General features: G+C 34.8%; 1 protein-coding gene across 1 annotated transcript in view; it reads left to right on the top strand.

The window, feature by feature from the left end:
* LOC100746567 overlaps positions 1-19,212 on the top strand; it is a 339,045-nt gene that overhangs the window by 296,260 nt on the left and 23,573 nt on the right. Inside the window, exons 9-10 of the mRNA XM_033319155.1 lie at positions 9,659-9,823; positions 19,013-19,206. Coding sequence (XP_033175046.1) covers positions 9,659-9,823; positions 19,013-19,206 — 359 coding nt within the window. The remainder of the gene's footprint in view (positions 1-9,658; positions 9,824-19,012; positions 19,207-19,212) is intronic.

Genomic DNA, 19,212 nt, shown 5'->3' on the forward strand with positions numbered 1-19,212 from the left:
GCAAACATCGTTCGGTTGGCAGCTCGCGGCGAGAAACGGACGAAATCGATTTCGTTGGTCGAATTAAGGGATCCTTTGTGGGAAAGTAGGTGCTTTGTATATTTCGAGCATTGTGATTTCGTTGCGATTTATAGGGTTTCCAGTTCCACACAGAAGGAATTTCGGTGTTTTGAATAAAAAGTGGAATAGTAAAGTAAAAGTAAAATTTTGAATAGAATAGTTTTGCGATACAATATATGAAACATAGGAATTATTATCCTTCTTGTTCGCACGGCAGTCGTATGACTATATGCAAATATATACGTTTTCGCTTAGAAGTTCGTTTGTCTCTGATAGAATGTACTTTTTAAATTTAATTTAAAATTATAAAGAAAAAGAGCTGGAGTTGTTTCTTCTTGCATTAGGGCTATCCTGGAATATTATTGTACGATCAAATTTATTTTTAAAATTTAATATGTAATAAAAAAAATTACCATCTGTATGTTATACATTTCATTGAAATTACAGGTAAAATTTTGTTATCTGTAAGACTATCGTGATTAATCGAAGTAATAATATATGGAACAGGCACACATTCAATTTTAATTTTAACCCTCCGTCTGCAACCTTATTTTTACTCACGCTGTTTGCATACTGGGTCATTTAAGTTCATGCAGCTTTTTTTTTAGGTTTCTCTGTTTTAAAAAATCCCAAACAATTCTCGAATATACTCTCAACTTTCTGGAATATCATCCGATAGTTTTTATTGCTGGGTGTTACCTTAATCTTTTTGAACGAAGCGAAATTTATACGAAAATATATAGATAAAATTAAAAAATGTTAAAACTAAAATTACTGGTTGAAAACGACCCAGATATGCAGATGGAGGGTTAATTTAACGCTGACTAAGTTTTAAGTAAACAAATTAAATTTCATATAATGTACATATATGTGTGCATTCTACAATAGTATGTGTCAATAGTGCACGTACATTCGCTGATCTTTTTTATGCAACCATGTCGCTTAACTTAAATACAGACACGCAGCAACGATCTCTTGTATCGTTTTAGGTTTCGTTTATCTGGTTGTTTATATTCTTATTTTATTAATTAGTAATTCTTGGTATTGAAGTTCTATTTAAGTACTTAGTTATCTTTTGTTAATTATGTATCAGCTAGGACTAGTTTTAGCTATTAAGTTCCTAGTAGTTATAATTATTCGTTGATTATTCACTTACTTGCGTATCTTTCCTAGTTTTTATTACTAATGGATTTTCGCGCAAAGTAAAATAAAACTACCTTCGTTCATTAGTTTGCTATTAATTCGTATATTTTTAGTAACATTCATATCGTTGAAGTACAGACGAAATGAACGTAAGTACTTATGAGCTGCAATGCACGTATATATTCAGATTTATTACGTAGAATGGGTTCGCTAGAATGTCAGACGCTAGTGTTACAAACAGGTAGATAAAAAATATTTATTCATTTATGGGGAAATTAAATATACGAAAGTGTTCAAAATGCGCATAATATCCAAAGATAAATACTCATTATAATATTTATGGCGTGAAAGGAATTTCTAGGTTTCACTCCCTTCATATTTTAGGATACAATTATTTTAACTAGTAGGAGAATTATCTTTCTGTTAGTTATTTACAATGAAGCAAATCTTTTTATGTTTTCGTAAACAGAACATAACGCATTAAAATTTGAGACGAGTTTAATTAAAAATAAATACATTCATTTTCACTTGCCTCATAACTTACTAAAGCACTTACAATGCACGTTGCTCCGAATCAGCGCAACACCGCAGTTTGCAAATAAATTTCATGTAAATTATACCTCAATAATTATTTTTTCTCTAAAACAATTCTTTCCCATATTATTACACTACAAGTATACATAATTTGTACAAACTCAACAAATAACTTTGTTAGTTTCAATGTAGAAACAAAGAAAGAATAGTAAACAATATTTATGCGTTTCCAAGTATCAAAATGTTCATATGAATTATTTATTTGCCAGAATTAGTAGCCAGAAAAATTACACACAAATGTTTGTTCCTATTAAATAATTTGGGAATGAAAGGGTTAGAAATAAAGATCATTTTGCACAGTATAATTGTGTGCGTTAGTGTTATAGATGTCAAGTTTTATAATTCTAGTACTTGGTTTCATTCAATATCTCGATCATACTATTCCATTTCTAAAATCAATTGACCCTTCAAGGCCACTTCTTCCACTCTGAATAACCGCACGATCGAACTCCAATTTTCGTGATTTTAATAGATACTTCGATCATTACCTATTGTATTTTAAATACGAGATACGTGTACGCTTGTGGATCTTTGTTCCATACTTTGAAAGGAACAATATGCATAAACAAATATTATTATAACGAAGAAAATCTTAAATATGAGCTATTGGAATGAGGGAATGTCAGAATGACGAATTAATCTTGGACGTATTTTTTCTCTTTCTATTGTTGTATTTATTTGTTACAATTTATTATAATTTTAGTTATTTTGCTTTATCAAAGACACTTGGAAAATCAATTAATTAATTGATAGGACCGGTGATTTATATTTATGAATGTTGATATGAAAAAATATGGTTATACATTTGTAAACAAAATTGACAATTTACAGATTTGAAAATGAAATTTGAAAAAATGTTTACAAGCAGAAATTACTTCTTCTGGTAAGAATTACGAGTTAGTAAAAGATTGATCAATGTCATAGCGAGTTATAAAAATCAAGAAATGATCGGAATTCCAAGAACCAATTCTACTCTCTTCGAGTACACTTGTCCAGCAAAAAAGAATTGCATAATACGTAGCTATATATCCTCTACATATCCCCAAAGTTCCAACATTTTTTGAATCTGCTGGTTTGCCAATCTCCCCTTGTCAAACGGAAGATCGTTCACGAATAAAGAAGCAATTTATAGGACAAATTGTACTTCGAATTGATAAACAATCTCTGATAAAGGTTGGAAGAACTATACTAATATACTTTATATTTAAAAAAAAATTTACTTTTATTAAAAACTGTATCAAAAGTCAAATTAATTTTCACCGACCTAATAATAAAATCTCAGTTTGAAAATGCCTGAAATGGTCGCGATATAATACACGCGAGAGTGCAACGAAGGGGTGGATTCTTCGATGCGGAAGACCCGTCGAAAGGAGTTTACGGTGCGAAAACCACGGCGAAAAAGCACCGCCCAGACGAGAGTATCAGGTCCTGTGCACGCCGATTAATTTCTCGCGTGGCCTAGGGGTGGAAAACGAGGCTCGGCGCGAGGGGGTTGAATGTTAACCACAATCGACCAATGAGAGGTCGGCTGTTCGAGTGGAACCCTTCTCGAGAAACCCCTCGAAAATCAGTACGAATCGCTCGTATAAAAAGGGGGCCTCGTTGTGGCTGGCTGTTCGTTTTATTCGTGTAATCCACCACGAGAGAAAAAAAGAGAAGTGGAAAGGGAGGAAGAGTCACAGGAAATGTTTAGCAGCAATAGCGCAGCGACTTGCTTCTTTGTGTGAGATTGATCAATTGTGCTCGAAGCTGCGTTTTATATTGATCGATTGTATATTGACGGAGATAGGAATTTGTATCGAAACGAAAAACACTCGCGATTCTTATTATCTTTTACGGTTTTCTTACGTGTCGAACGTCGTATCGTCATCCTGTTTTTTGAAATGTTCGAGAGTTTGTATTTGCTATCGATTGATAGTGTTTCGATCGAAAGAGGCTTACGATTGTTGCTATCTTATGGATTTCCAGTTTATCGAATGTATTATACCATCGCTTTTCTTTTCGAATTTTTGGATGAAGCTTTATGTTTGCTATTGACTGATAATATTTCGATCGAAAGAGGTTTATGATTGCAGTTATCTGACGGATTGCCTGCTTATCGAACGTGTTACCATCGTCCTTCTTTTTATAATTTTTGAATTTGCCTCTTGGTTTATGAGTGGAATGCTGGTGGCGGATAATTTTGTTCGTTTGTAGATTTTGAAACTTAATATAATATAGTAACAAAGCCTGTAATAAGCGCCTTAATTAAAAATAATAGACAACATAAATTGGTGCTGCAATTAAAAACGGAGAAGATTAAAGAGTCATTTTAAATTTATACATCTGAAGTAATAAAAATTTGAACATATGATTATAGAAGCTACATTTTAAGAATTACATTCTTAATATCGTGGGAGAATGTTACATTGCTAAAATAAATATTAAATCGGCTTGTATTGCTAGAAAGTACGTAAAATTCAGTTAGCAAAGAATCCATATTTAATTAATTCAAATAAATATCATATTGGGTATAATAATAGCAAAATTTGGAAACTAAAGTAAACAAATTTTGTTCATTTCTTCTTTGTATTTGTATGTTGCAAAATTATATAAATTCAGAGAAACTTTGTTAAACTGTAATTTATTTTTCCAGTTATATCACCATGATTTTATAAAATTCGAGGAAATTGAGATATTTTATATCCCCACGATAAACTATCTTTCTCTTTAAGTTAGAGAAATGATTTTTGTTTAATATGTGTAATAGCCTTTTGTAATGTGTCTAGTATTTTGATAGATTCCTTGTTACTTAATAAAACGGTAATGTGCTTAACGTACGTTCTGTAACAACGTTGCATCTATGCAACTTTCACGTGTTATCTCATTTGGTCCTTAATGATGATAGATCAACCTAATAATTCCAGGATAATGTTTTTATACATTTTATCGCGAAAATTATAAAAAATTTAGACGTTACTCGTTTATTTCCTTATGTAATAAATATTTTTTGACATTACGTAATCTTCTTCACTTGTTCTTCCTGTTCCATAGTTTTATTCGTTCATTACTCTATCGCAAGTTGTGTCAAGCTTGTGCGATTCAACGTCACGTGTTACATAAGAGCACTATTCCAACGTAAAAGTCTTGTGTCACGCTTCACGTGACAAACGGTGATGATAGTCATTGACTCCCATTCAAATCTAAGCCAGCCACACCGTGAAATAAATGACAACGGATTTGTGAGATGTTCTTCAACATACGGATTTTGATATATATGAAACATTTCTCTTTATCGTAGTTGCAAGTGAATCGTGCTCTTATGCACAACAATATATGTTTGAGCTTTATTTTGGAAAATGTATGATGTAATTATAGATTAACTTTTAATATCTGTATAAAACAATTTATATGTGTACGAATTTAAAAATAATAGCTCTGATAATAATTGTAATTTACGAGACTAACACTGAAAACAACTTCTGCTTACTCGTAAACAGAATATGTAGATATTTTAAATGTTTGATGTTTGACAATGTGTCTTTGTGTAAAAAACAACGGAACGTAAATAACAAGATATAAGTAACACAGGAACAATTCTAAAGGATTACAAGTACTTCGTCATCTCATTACAAATATAAACATTCCTTTACCCATATTTGATTATTTAAACAAACACTGAAATTTCTCGAGAAATATCTTATAACTAAACTGTGTAATTTAAGAGAAGAAATTATTTCGCTTTACATTGTACATTTTTGAGTACCGGAAAAATTACGAATTACGGACATTATAGTCTATTATAAAACATTACATAACAATGGAAGGAAAAGATCTAATTTTTGCGTTTGTTTAATCAATTTAAATCTTTGCCCCTTAGAAAACAACACGTAAGATCATTTATACAAAGCACGTAAAATTGAATAGAATTTAACTAGAAATTCACTCTTCTCGCAGTCACAGTATAAAAACGACATTTCCAGTAACAAACTTTCCTTTGAGAATATTAAATTCTACGACAACCTTGACAAATCCAGCTGAGACAAACTTAGAATACCACCAATGCTAACTAAGCCAGGGTAGAAGCGCGTGAAAAGATTAAGGTTTCCCAAAACGAATATCACCGTTTCCATCGAAAATCATTCGAGTATACACTCGGTAGCGTTGGAAACCGAAGTCGATCAGACTGAAACCGCTTCGTCCCGATGTTCTCAGAAGATGTCGTAATCGATTCACCAAAAACAAAACTAACAAGACTGAGAGGAGGAAGAGACGAGCACGATAAAAGCCTGCAACAAGAAGAAGAGGAAGGAGAAGGGTGCCAAAAAGGAAGTTACGAGTCAACCATGAGATCCAAAGAAAAGAAGTTGAAGAAGGGTGGTGAAAAAGAAAGCAGCAAGTGCTCGAAGAACTCCTTCCAACGAGGAAGGGAGAAGACAGGACGAAGAAGGGCTGACGTTAAAGGGCTAAGAAAGAGAAGGATGAACCATTGGTAGAAGGGGATGGATCAAGAGAAGGGAAGGAGATAGAGTGGAAAAAAGAGGAAAAAGAGAGAGAGGAGAGGAAAGGAGAGAAACGACCTTGTTAAGTAGGAGGTGCGTGGCACGCATGGCGACGCAAACACAAGGCGTGGCTCAAAAGAGTCTCGACCCTATGTGTCTATCCCTGGTACCCGCTGGCACACGTACACTTACACCCACGATTGGAACGATCCACGGCCCACGTTTATCCGCGCGCGTTACGTCATGCGAGCGAGTATCTCGCGGCGGAATAACGACGAGTAAAACGTGAAAGAGCGCCGCGCGCGAGGGTGGGAGAGCCGCCGTGAGAATTCATTCGGTAGATCTGATTCCAACAGTCCGCCGCGGGAATCGATCGTCGGCGTGCCGCGTCAAGAGGTCGTCTCTTTCTTTTCATTTTTCTCCGCTTCGTTTCCCTCCTTGAACATCTTTTTCTCGTTTCTTTTTAGTTTTCGTTCTTCGGGTATTTTCGTTGTTTCTTCTTTGTGACGTTGGGTTCCGTTTGGTTTGATTGGGTCGAGCTTGCTTTGTTACGTTGGATCGTGCGGTGATCGATGGACTTTTAACGTCGTGGAAAAGTCGAAGGAGATGAGAAGTCGCGTTGGCGGTTTGGCCGGCAGATATGAGCGGAGGCGCAGGTAGCGATAGGTGAGTTTAGGGATGAGTTACGAGGATGAATTTTAGGCAGACGCGTAGAGGGCAGAAGCCAGTAACGATAGAAGTTCAATACCGTGGGAAACTTTTGTTCTTTTAAGACGCGTTATAATGGAGGTAATAAGGTGTTCAAATTATGGCAATCTCGTAACAAATTGCTTGTTTAAGGAATACTCTCAGCGAGTTGCCTAAACTCTATTCTACATTATCATAACTTCGTCAAATATTTTTCACAGTTTACGTCTGTTTCTTGAGAATTGAATATTAATCGTGTAATGAAACCTGGGTTACCGAATAAATAAGAGAATTAGAGTCTATCGGATGGATTTTGGAAAGCTCATAGTTATAACGCTAATAGTAAGTGTCTCGTTATCAGTATTTTTCATTTGGTACCTTATAATTATGTAGCTATAGTTACTTCGATATTATCAAGTACTAATTACATTTTAATATTAAAATGACGTTGACATTATATAAGATTTAGACTTTTCGTAAGGTGCCTTAGAACACCAGTGAAAAGTTACCGCTTTTCCACTTTACCATAGTTGTTTGATATTTGATGGAAACGGTTAAGATACTTCGTGTTTACTTTGTTGATACTGCTGTACATGGTGTGAGAAAGAGTGATTGTAGATACGATAGAAGATAATAGTTGGAGAGGATGTTGGGTGCGATCGTTGTGGAAGGTAACTGCATTGATTGGACATTGTTCATGGAAAGAAAAGCGGTAGGTGCCGATAGTTAGGTGTGTGTATGGGTGGACGAAGTATAAAGATGTCTAAGTGCATGAATTTGAAATTATGTAAGGCAAGAAAGAATAAACGCGCGGATTCCAATGAAGTTATACAGAGTACTTGAGACTTGACAAATAGGCGACTGGAGAAATAGATAACAATTTCAGGATAACAAAATTAAATGCGTGATACCGTGCACTGATGCGATTACAAATTGTAATATTGCACCTGTTTTTTTTAATATGAATAGAATTGTATAATTTGGTTTTCATAAATTTCACACATGAAAGTATTAGAATTATCAAAATTTATTATCAATATCTGAATGATTTTGTAAGATATTTCAAGATTTTCAATGCACATACGTGTCAATAGTCATTTATCTCTACTCATTTTGTGTATATAACGAAGAAACATCTGTGTGTTGAAGTTTGAAGTTGACCTGTGAGGTAGTTTGTCGTAAAAATCAATTCAAATAAATCTATATTGATGTCTGTCTATAAAATAGATAATATTGCATATAGCGTTGCATCTATAAGAAAAATCGATAAATTGAAGTACGGTTTGCTTCTTTATTCCATGTTTTTCCTTGTAGATCTCTTGTGCTTCCAAGATATTAAGAAACGGATTTCTTTTATACGACAAATCGAGTATCTTTACATTCGAGATATATCGCAGCTAAGGCGAATCGTATTAAAAAGATAGAAACAATTGAAAGTTTAAATTCGTATAATTTTCTTAATAGGCCACGAGTTTTTAAATTTATTCAGTGATTCTTCCTGCTCATCATGATTGATAATACAATTAATAAAACAATTGTAAGATGTTACTTGATCGATTTTTAAATTAATGTATTCTACATAAAAGTATATATGTCGCCTTACAATTAGATCTGAGACGAACACTGCCGCTTATAAGTATGTGTACATTTTGATTTATTTATATTTTAATAATAGGAATGTTATTAAAATGTATGAATTAGTGGCAAACTAATGTTCGAAACGATTGTGAAATCAACGAATATATATTATATGAAATTTTGTATAGCTCACTTAAATTTTATCAAATGGAATATTGAAAATGAGTGTAAGATGCCTTGATGCGTTAACTTGTCTTATATATCGTTACTCCGATTAATCACGATAGATTTTTTATCAATCTGGAAGAAATTTTACCTTGAAATGTATTAAGTCATCCGAAAAGTTTCTTTCGGTTTATAAGGAAATAATGGATGCAAAATATTTTTCGTTTTATATTATTTCATCGAATTACGTATGATCCATTTTGTTCTATCAAGAGAAAGATCACAACTTTCGACAGATTAGATTTCATGTTTGTATAAAGATGCATCGTCGTAAAAGACGTGTCTGTATAAGAAAGACGCTTTTCGGACAACCTAATATAACGTACAGGTAACAATAGCTTTATCGTATATTAAATTTAAAAAATAAACTTTATCGTGTCATAATATTCTACGATAACCCTAACGAGGAATAAATCGTCTTAGAATTCTCCATTTATAATGTCGTTATCGAATTATATTCTACGAGCAGAAAAAAAGAAAAAAAAAAAAAGAAATAAGCAAGTGCGTAACATACCTTTGAGCGGTAGCGTACGTATTAAAACGTATTAATCCTTCCAATTGGCCTGAATCTTGACAAATTAGCAGGCATACTTCAAACCTATACGCAGAACAAGAAAGCCATAGAAATGACAAAAAAATCGGAGCATTCATTCACGTACACACCTCCTTTTGTGTAGCGGCGTGAAATATCGCGAGCACAGCATGCAATGTCGTTCAAACTTCAGCTCACAGTCGCGTGATTTATCAGGCGAAGGTTCGCATATTGCGAACACCGCGTATCCGCGTTACAGTTTTTCATTTCGCGCTTATTGCCGGCCGGCGGAGTATTCGCAGGGAAAAGGCGCGAAAATGGAAGTGGAAATTTATACGAACGCGTATCTGTCTTTCAGGGATCGTGGTGTCGAATGCAGGAACCGGCGGTGTTCCGGTTGGGATCGCGGTGGCCAGGCAGAGACTGCAGCATCAGGAAACATCCACTTCGATGCGCAATGTTTCCCTGAGTCATCATACTTCGCATCACGCGAGCTATCATCACTTCCAGCCCGACAATCTGGGTAAGTTTTTACGATCTCTTTATGTTCCCACCTCTGTGCTTTTACGACAAGTCTCCGGAAAACGCGCGGTAAATCTTCGTCCTGCTCGTGCTTCAATTTACGAAGGATTTGAAATTTAGGTTAGAAGATTTGGAACTTTTGGATGGAAAGGGTGGAATTATGAAAGTTCCAATTTGTTCCGATTCGTTAAAAATAGTTGTATAGTCGGAGAAACGAAGTTTTTACTTTTTGATGATCAAAATTGTGCAGAGAAGGAAGCAGAAATTAATATGATGTTTCTACAAAGGCTTTTACTTATGCACGGTATTGATATCTTTAACGATTGGTTGGAAATAAGATATTCGAAGATTATTATATCTTTTTACGGTGGTCGTGATCGTTTATTGTCTTTTTTGTAAAAATTATTGGTTCGATCCTTTTCTTTTGACTTACGGATTTTTGTAAAATAACCAGTTGCAATCGCGTTAATAGATTTATGGTAGTAAAAATTCCTACGATTAATTACTAAAGAACTAGACAAAATATTTTTTACTATCTGTTATTGGCAATTTGAAAATGTGGCTATCCATTATTTATTGTCGAATATTTTCGCGTTGACTGTCACACGTGAAACTTTAAATTAATTATTAAAATTTACCAGTATGGCAGAATTGCTAATCATTTGTCACTAGGCATGGAATTTATGGGCTACAGAACAATGAATTGTATCGATGAAAGAGATGTATACACTCCGATATATACACTATAATGCTCGAAGTAATTAGGAAAATACGTTTCTAAACAATCAAAGAAAATAAATTATGTATGATATGAATGAAGTAATGTTTGCTTTACAAACGAAATATAAACGGAATTTGATAAATATATCATATACTCGGCAATTTAATGTTGTCATCAAATATTATCCCCTTAACGATTTACGTTCGAGAATTTTGTGCCGAAAACGTAAACAAGCTATTATATATTATATTTGGCCCGATCATCGTACTACGCGTTATATGTATGACTATGCGTGTAATATTTACGTTTGGTCCGATCATCTACTACGGGTTATGCCCGTAATATTTACGTTTGGCCCGATCATCGTACTACGTGCTATGCCCGTAGTTGTAGGTGAAGTTATTATTTGGGTTAGTTATTATTTGATCTTTTCAAGATTTTCTCGAATATCCATAATCACGTCTGGAAAAGATCGGAATTTTTACTAAACGATTGTATTACTAAATAATGATTTGTGTTCGTTGCTAACGTTTGAAATTTCTCAATGGATTGAAATACTACAACTCGCGAAATGAGTTCTGAAAATATTATTAGAAAGACGCTTGAAGCGACATAACTGCTGATGAAAAGATTGCATCAACCAGACTGTCAATCGCATAAATCAATTATCTGTCGCGAAATATAAATATTATTTCTAATATTAAGTACCTATGCTCTCCACTTAAACATTGGACAGCGAAATGAAGAACGAAAGAAAAAATATTGTTGGATCAAAGTTCACGGGGTAAGAAGAGAGCATGGAACACACGACAAGGACTAAGAGGGTGACTCCAAAGACGCCGTTGAGAAACAGAGCGTGTAGAATCGTGGGAAGTGGTCTCCTTTGATTCTTAAAGACGCGTGCCACAATATCGTTTCAACGAAATAATTATATCGCGATTAAATCGCAGAAAAAGAGCACGCGAGGCACAAAGCCGGACTACGGGGTAGTTGAGCGTTTTCGAGGGAACAATGCAACGAGTATTTTCGTGGAGGCTGCTTGCACCCTAAGAGACCGAACGATATCCGTAAAAGCTCGGCCGTTTCGTGGGATCAAAATTCGTCTAATGAAAAACAACGGGAGAAAAAAAGTAAACAAGAACGAGGTAAATTACTTTCTTTCTCTTTCGAGAGGTGGTATTCAGTCGTCGAGTGTCGTTCGAGAAGGAAAATCATCAGACGATTAAACTCGAAGAGACTTCGACGATGAAACGTTTAGTAACGAAGGAAATTGAAAATTTTGAAGGTTGTAAGATATGGAATTTCTGATTCAATTAGCGTTTTCTACGATGATCTACGATAAAAAATGTAGAATAATTTATATTCTTGAATATAATAACCTATGTGAATAACCTATAGGTAATATCCTTTATGAACTACGTTGCATTGGGATCTATTGGATTTGAAAATTGTATGGAAATTGGTTAAAATGAAAAACACGCAAGACAAGTTTTACAAGTATGAAAACAAATTTTTATATATTTCATCGAAACGATTGACGATCTTAGCGTCAATGTTAGTTAAACATCTTCTACTCTTTTTAATAAGTTTCAGAAGCTCGTGAAATCTTAAAAAATATCTTGTACAATGCTTGCGTAGAACCAAATTCAAGAATCGCTATAGGAACGTTTTCCTCCGTGACTTTTATCCGCCTTTGATACGCAATAATGCTCAGGGTCGACTACATTCGCGTGTATGAAACCTGCCGAGAAAAACTCATTCTAGGCTAATTACTTTTCATGCCTGTCCGACTGTGTGTTCGTTGTATACATTGTTCCGTGTATCGCGCTTACAGCGCATTCATTGCGTCACCTATTCCTTCTGAGGATGCTTTTTTTTTTCTTCCACGGATACTGGTACTTTTGACACAGGCGATAGATTCGAATTATTCGTCAGCGAACGTAGGAGCTATGTTCATCACAGGCAATACACTTTTCGAATTTTTTACGTTTCGACTTAGGGGGAATGTCCGAGCGAATGAATTTCACTCGCAGCGAGCCCGATGGTTGTCGTAATCTAAATTCCGATCCTGGTATTTGTATGTCCGTCTTGATAATGCGCTAACCAATGAATGGAAATTTTTTCTAGGTTATTTAAAGATCGATTAATAACAATTAGATATAAGAACTTTAGATGTTGTAGGTTTCTATATTCAAATAAAAATCAGACGGGTTTTTTCTATCGTCTTATTATTATTTTTCTATCGTCTTACACAATATGAGTCGGCTATTTGTAAATGTTTTGTTCAATTAAAAAAAAAATCATACATTTAAGGGTTAATTTCACGATAAATACATTTCAAACATTTCAAGCTTCTTCCAGCTTTCCTCTTTTTTCTTTTGTTTCAAACAGCAATGAAATCAAATACCCCCGTTAACCACGAATATGCGTTAATCACGAGATGATTCTCATCGTTATCAAAGTTCGTCGCTACAACGAGAGTTTCCCTTTGTTACACGGCCTCACCTGTGGAATATTAGATATATTTCCACGCGGTTGCCTACGCACACGAGGAACAAGCGTTATCGGATATACGGCTGTTTTCATTTGATGCGGTGCTACAGCCATCGGCATTCCTAAAGCGAGCTGAAACATCTGGACGGAATATTAACGAGGGACAGTGAAGGGCTGTCGACGTTCTTCGGGAATTCCTCTTCCGTCGTCCGAGGGGTACGAAACCGATCATCTTTCCACGCGTCCAGATCGACCCGTCCCAGGACAAAATTTCCTCGTGGCCGTGCATTTTTCCTTTCATAGCGAATACTTCGTATACTTTTCGCTTTTCAAGCAAATAGTTGCGCTGTACAAGATACTAAGGATTTTTATTTGGTGGTTGAATTTTCTATCTATTCTTTCTCTATGGTCTTCCCTGAAAGGCATTTTTCTACTTATAATATAAATTTTCTGGACATTGCCGCGATTCCTCCAGGCATTACTGAAAATCTTCTTGTAGAATATAGCTGAATTTTTGCATGGCTAGTGTTGTTTACTAACAAGCTTTTTGTTGTTTAAGGTAGACATAGACAGGTTTCTTTGAAATGATCTTTGATTAGTGAAATATATTCGTACGTGTGGTGTGGCATAAAAGTATGCTGTGTATTGAGTATAAAAGTTTGTAAATATAACCAACGATTCAGGAAAGCTACAGGTTAACGTGCACATACAAGTTAAATTTTATCTGTTAAATCTCTTAAGGAAGTTTTCATGTATACCGTGATCTGACCACTTTGTTTGAAGAAACTTTGTTTGTAGATATTCGTGTAATCGTTTTAGAAAAAAGGATAGATATTATGAAAGAAGCAAAGGGTTTACCTGTCGGCTGTAAACCTGTTTAGCCGTAAAGTGTCCAACCCTTAAAGAGTCTAGAATTATCGAGAAAAAATATGTTGGTGATTGTGTGAATAAGATTCGCTGAACCTTTTGCAATGTTCATCTCGCGCTTCATTGCCAAAATGCAGATTAATTGTAGTTCGAGTTTTTCTGTCTCATTTGCATCGACACCTAAATGTCTACATATATTATATATATTAACAAAAATTAAGAAATCGATTAATCAGATAATACGAGAATTTTCATAAAGTTAGACGACAGAAAGAAATAACAATGAACGTACAACTTTAAATTAAATCTTGAAAAACCTGGTAAACCTGGTAAAGTTGGTGTTAAATTCACACTTCGAAGAAACGATGTTTCATATGCATTGAACGATCTAATATTTTTTACAAGAGACTTGTTTTGTATGTTCATGGTCAAAGATTGAACATAGAAATCTAATTAAGGTACGTGATATTGTACGAAAATAAAATTTTAAATTAATACGTGATAAACGCTCTATTACGATATATGTAACGCGATACTGTACTTGAGGAATTGAAAGTTTCTCCAAAATAATTCCACGTAACGCGTATTTCTCGATACAAACAGCGATTGTCGACGCTATACTGTACGAGCACGCATAAAACATTTGTCTCCTGATATCGCGAGGCCAAGCCAAGAGCTTCCATTCTTACGGCAGGTGCATGATTCAAAGGGGTGGTATATGTGTGGAACAGGCGATGTACAAGGTGATTCAGGTAACTTGACGTTCGAAACGACGCAAAGACCGCGATAAACCTGTAAAAAGGAAACTTTGGAAGCTTAAAGGAACCACCGGAATATCGATAAAAGTTGCCAGCCGGGATAAATTAATTAACGTTTCGTTGAAATATTCATTGCCCGTCCATAGGACGAGGTCCTTCCTTGCAAATTTAATATTCGTAACACGCGTAGGGTGTTGGGTTCTTGAGTATAATCGCAGGTATAATTAGCTACGAAGCGAGGAATTTTTAATTTCTTAATAATACTCCTTTTTTTTAAAGTCAACGAGCAAAGAATGTCGTAGCGATAAAGTGAGCGAAGCCTGGGAATTTTGAAGCTTCGACTTTTGTTCGAATTATTTTGAATATTTTAGCCGGTGCTTAAAATTTAATACCTATTTATATTCAATATTTATTTTATTTTGAAGGTTTCGACAGGAATTCGCTTCTGACAATGATATGTACTTTAATATGTATTTAAATATATATAAATTTTTTTCTTTTCATTACACTTATAACCATAACATAACATAGCGATTTCTGACTATCATTAATTCCTATTCATTGCGTAAAACCAAAAACGTATAATTAATATTTAATCCTTTGTTTATTATCAAACAAATTTCTGGTTATCTGGGGCTGATACGATATCGATCCTATAAAGAGAATTACTTTGTTGTATAAAAAAGAACTTGTAAGTTCCGATACGTTGAAATCATCTGCGGCCATTCTGAACGCGTTACAACGATCTGGAAGAGATGATTCTAGATACGGAAACAGTATAAGGAGTAGTTTCGTGTCTTGGTAACAGATGTTCGTTATCACTTGGAGGTCATCGGCGCAGCAGTCTCGGAGACACGAGATTGCCGATTCTCCTACTATTTTTTCGAAAATGTGTGTGTAGGTACAGAGTTAATGGCGCAAGCAAGCGTAATAAAAGCACTCGTGGATGATGTAATTAAATTGTTTCGTGTTCTCCTTCCAGATTATGAAATTGTAGAAACTGATTTTTGAGAAATTTCGTCACAGCAAATGGTTCAACGTAAAAAGCAAGCGCGTGACAAATACGAATCGTCTCTTGAAAGAAACAAAAGAAGTAAAAATATTTGCAATCGTATCGCACGAAATTTTATTTGTCTCGCGTCTTCATCGGTTTTGTTGTAATTATTCGTGGATTTCTCTGACGATGGTTGCAACTCCTCGTCGAAGGGTGTCCAATCGGTGCGTGGAATATCGATACTTTTTCACGCGACCGAACCGCGTTACGGATCGTTCGTCGCAGAACGAGAAGCAGGCGGAATTTTTCTGGACATGAATAACTTTGCAGTAGGATAGCGACGGCGTGCGTCGAGGTATTATCCGTTCTTTTGCGGTAGAAATATTCCTGGTCGGAGGGAAAATGTCGGATGGAAATGATCCGGATGCAAGTGGAATTTTATAGGTAGAAAAGATCTTCTTAGCTTCTTTTTCTAGTAAGTTCGTTTGAGAGGCTGAAAATTATGACAATAATGAAATAGCTTCGCAAGATAACACAAAATAAGAGCAATGTTCCAATGTTCTCCCCCCCCCCAATAATAAACTAATAATTAATATTTAATACTATATTAATAAAAGAGATTAATTTAAATTATTTAGACTATTAATTGGATACACAAGACTAAGGCACGAATTTCTATTACAAAGGGAAGCTTCTCCGTGTGAACTGTGCGACCTATCACGTACAGGGCGACACACGATTCTAAAACGTACAAAATTAGACAAACCACACACACAGATTCAAAATTCCCAAGGAACACGAGGGACAAAGTAGAGAGAATTTCCCAAGATTTATCAAATTTAACAGACGTATGAGACGAGATCAAGATATAAGCAAAACCGTTGCTAATCACCGTGTTGTCAATCCAACACGTTATAAAATACAGTAAGAAGAAAAGTACGTAGATATTCTTGGAAACAAGAAAAGGAGAATGTAGCGAAATTAATGTTCGAAATAGCTTAAAAGCACAAGCAGAATGAATTTAATGTAAACTGTTATCCGCCTATATAAATATATAAATGAATATAAAATATACAGGATGGTTGGTAACTGGTGGTACAAGCGGAAAGGGGGTGATTCTACGCGAAAAAGGAAGTCGAAAATATAGGATAAAAATTTAAAAATTTAAATATTTAAAACTTTAAAAATTTAAAAATTTAAAAATTTAAAAATTTAAAAATTTAAAAATTTAAAAATTTAAAAATTTAAAAATTTAAAAATTTAAAAATTTAAAAATTTAAAAATTTAAAAATTTAAAAATTTAAAAATTTAAAAATTTAAAAATTTAAAAATTTAAAAATTTAAAAATTTAAAAATTTAAAAATTTAAAAATTTAAAAATTTAAAAATTTAAAAATTTAAAAATTTAAAAATTTAAAAATTTAAAAATTTAAAAATTTAAAAATTTAAAAATTTAAAAATTTAAAAATTTAAAAATTTAAAAATTTAAAAATTTAAAAATTTAAAAATTTAAAAATTTAAAAATTTAAAAATTTAAAAAATAACGTCAATCGAGACAACGATCTACAGTGAGATCCGTTATATCGAGACGCGATAAAGTGCACGCGTACCGAGCGAAAATTCAAAGTCGATTTTCTCGAAAACAAAGCCTCGAACGAAAAATTGTTATTCTATACTTTCGACTTCTTTTTTCGCGTAGAATCACCCCCTTTCCGCTTGTACCACCAGTTACCAACCACCTCGTATATAAATATACGTATTTATACAACGAAGAAAAAACTGGCAAGGTCATTAATAGCTCGGAATCTGGAAGTAGTATATTTAGGTATACGCCACGATCACTCGAATCGATCACCAATCACAGATAATAGTCCGGGTGTAATCTCACCCCAGTTCGGATATGAATCATAGACCGCGACGAAGATAGATGAGAATGAAGACGACTGTTATATCTGACACAGGAAGACAGGAATCTTCGTCGTAGCCGTCACTTGTTCCCTGTCGCACAATGCTGAAATAGTATCCCAAGCGCACTATTCCATTGTTGCGCACCCTCGGCGAACACTATTCCATTGTTACGAGCCAGATAAAATGGCAACGTGAACATATACGGACGAAAATAGGCTTGGCAGCCAGGAAAACATACTGTGCCTCTTGTCATCTACGAATCGTCATTATTCGTCTTTATTATTAATACCTACCGCGTGCTTTTTCTTCTTCCGGCGGATTTTAGATCGAACTTTGATGGTTTTATTCTAAAATCGGACTTTATCTAGGTCAGGAATTTCTAGCATGATGAATCTAATATCATTAATGAATTTATCAATTATCAATGCTAATAAGTCTACTTCGTTACAGTAACAAGTTTGGACACAAGCAAGGGAAAATTTATAAATGAACAAATTGCAAGTAAAATTCTAATATTGTTAAAAATGTTTGTGCAATGGAAAGTACCAAATACTTAGTGATAACCAACAATTTGTCATTTGTTAATACATGAATATTATTAATTAGTAAATTACTGTATAAAAGTGTTCGAAGCGTAAATTCGCGAGCATTTTCTCGTGATTGTTAAAAAGAATCGGTCTCATAAGAATCATTTTACGCGCATGAATCATACAATATATTTCGTAGTAAATACATTTTTAATTGAAATAAATTCCAACTTTTTAGCTTTCTCTCGTTTTATTGTACACAGAAATACGCACGAATTCACAGACCGATCTGATACGCGTCCTACTTTAAATAGTGAAATCAGAATCGCCGCAGCTAAATATCAACTACAAAATTAGGATCTGCTCCAATACTTTACGCAACAAACGTTCAACCATTTCAATTAATCACTTTATCACTCGATCTTGCCAAACCTCAGTCGCTTCTACAAATCAAAGCACGAGCAAACAAATTTTTGGATTTCACACGTTTCACTCGAATAAATCCGACACGAGCATTAGACAGATTTCTAACCATTCGCATTAATATTCTTATCGCTCGATCTTTCCAAACTTCACCCCAAACTTCAACCAACCCCGAAAATTGTAACACGAGCAACCAAATTTTTACATTTCGCGCGTTTCATTTGAATAATTCGTCGACAGTATTAGACGCATCTCTACACACTCGCACTAATATTCTTATCGCTCGATCTTTTCAAAAAGAAATCGAAGCACGGAACAACCCAATTATCCGAAATATTTCGATTCTATTCGCGATTCGTCTAACCGATGCATCGCGTGATGAGCATCGAACATGACATGTAATACAACGACAGCCGTGCAATAACAGATTAGCGATAGATGTACGACGAACCTAATCGCGTTATTGTAAGAGAAATACATCTGACTGGGCCTGTTGTTAGGTTCGAGCACGGCCATGGCGGTAGGCGGCGCGACCCTGGTGCATTGCGGAGGACCTGGAGGGGAGGACAGACCGGCCCACCTTGCCATTCCCTCGGGAGCCCTGGCACCCTCGTTGAACGCCGCTCTTGGATCGAGCCTGAATTCCAGCCTGAATTCCAGCCTAAATTCCACGTTGGGCAGCATCGGTGCGGCGGCGAGC

This window comes from Bombus impatiens, unplaced genomic scaffold (genome assembly GCF_000188095.3).
Source record: "Bombus impatiens unplaced genomic scaffold, BIMP_2.2 scf_0136, whole genome shotgun sequence".
Lineage (NCBI taxonomy): Eukaryota > Metazoa > Arthropoda > Insecta > Hymenoptera > Apidae > Bombus > Bombus impatiens.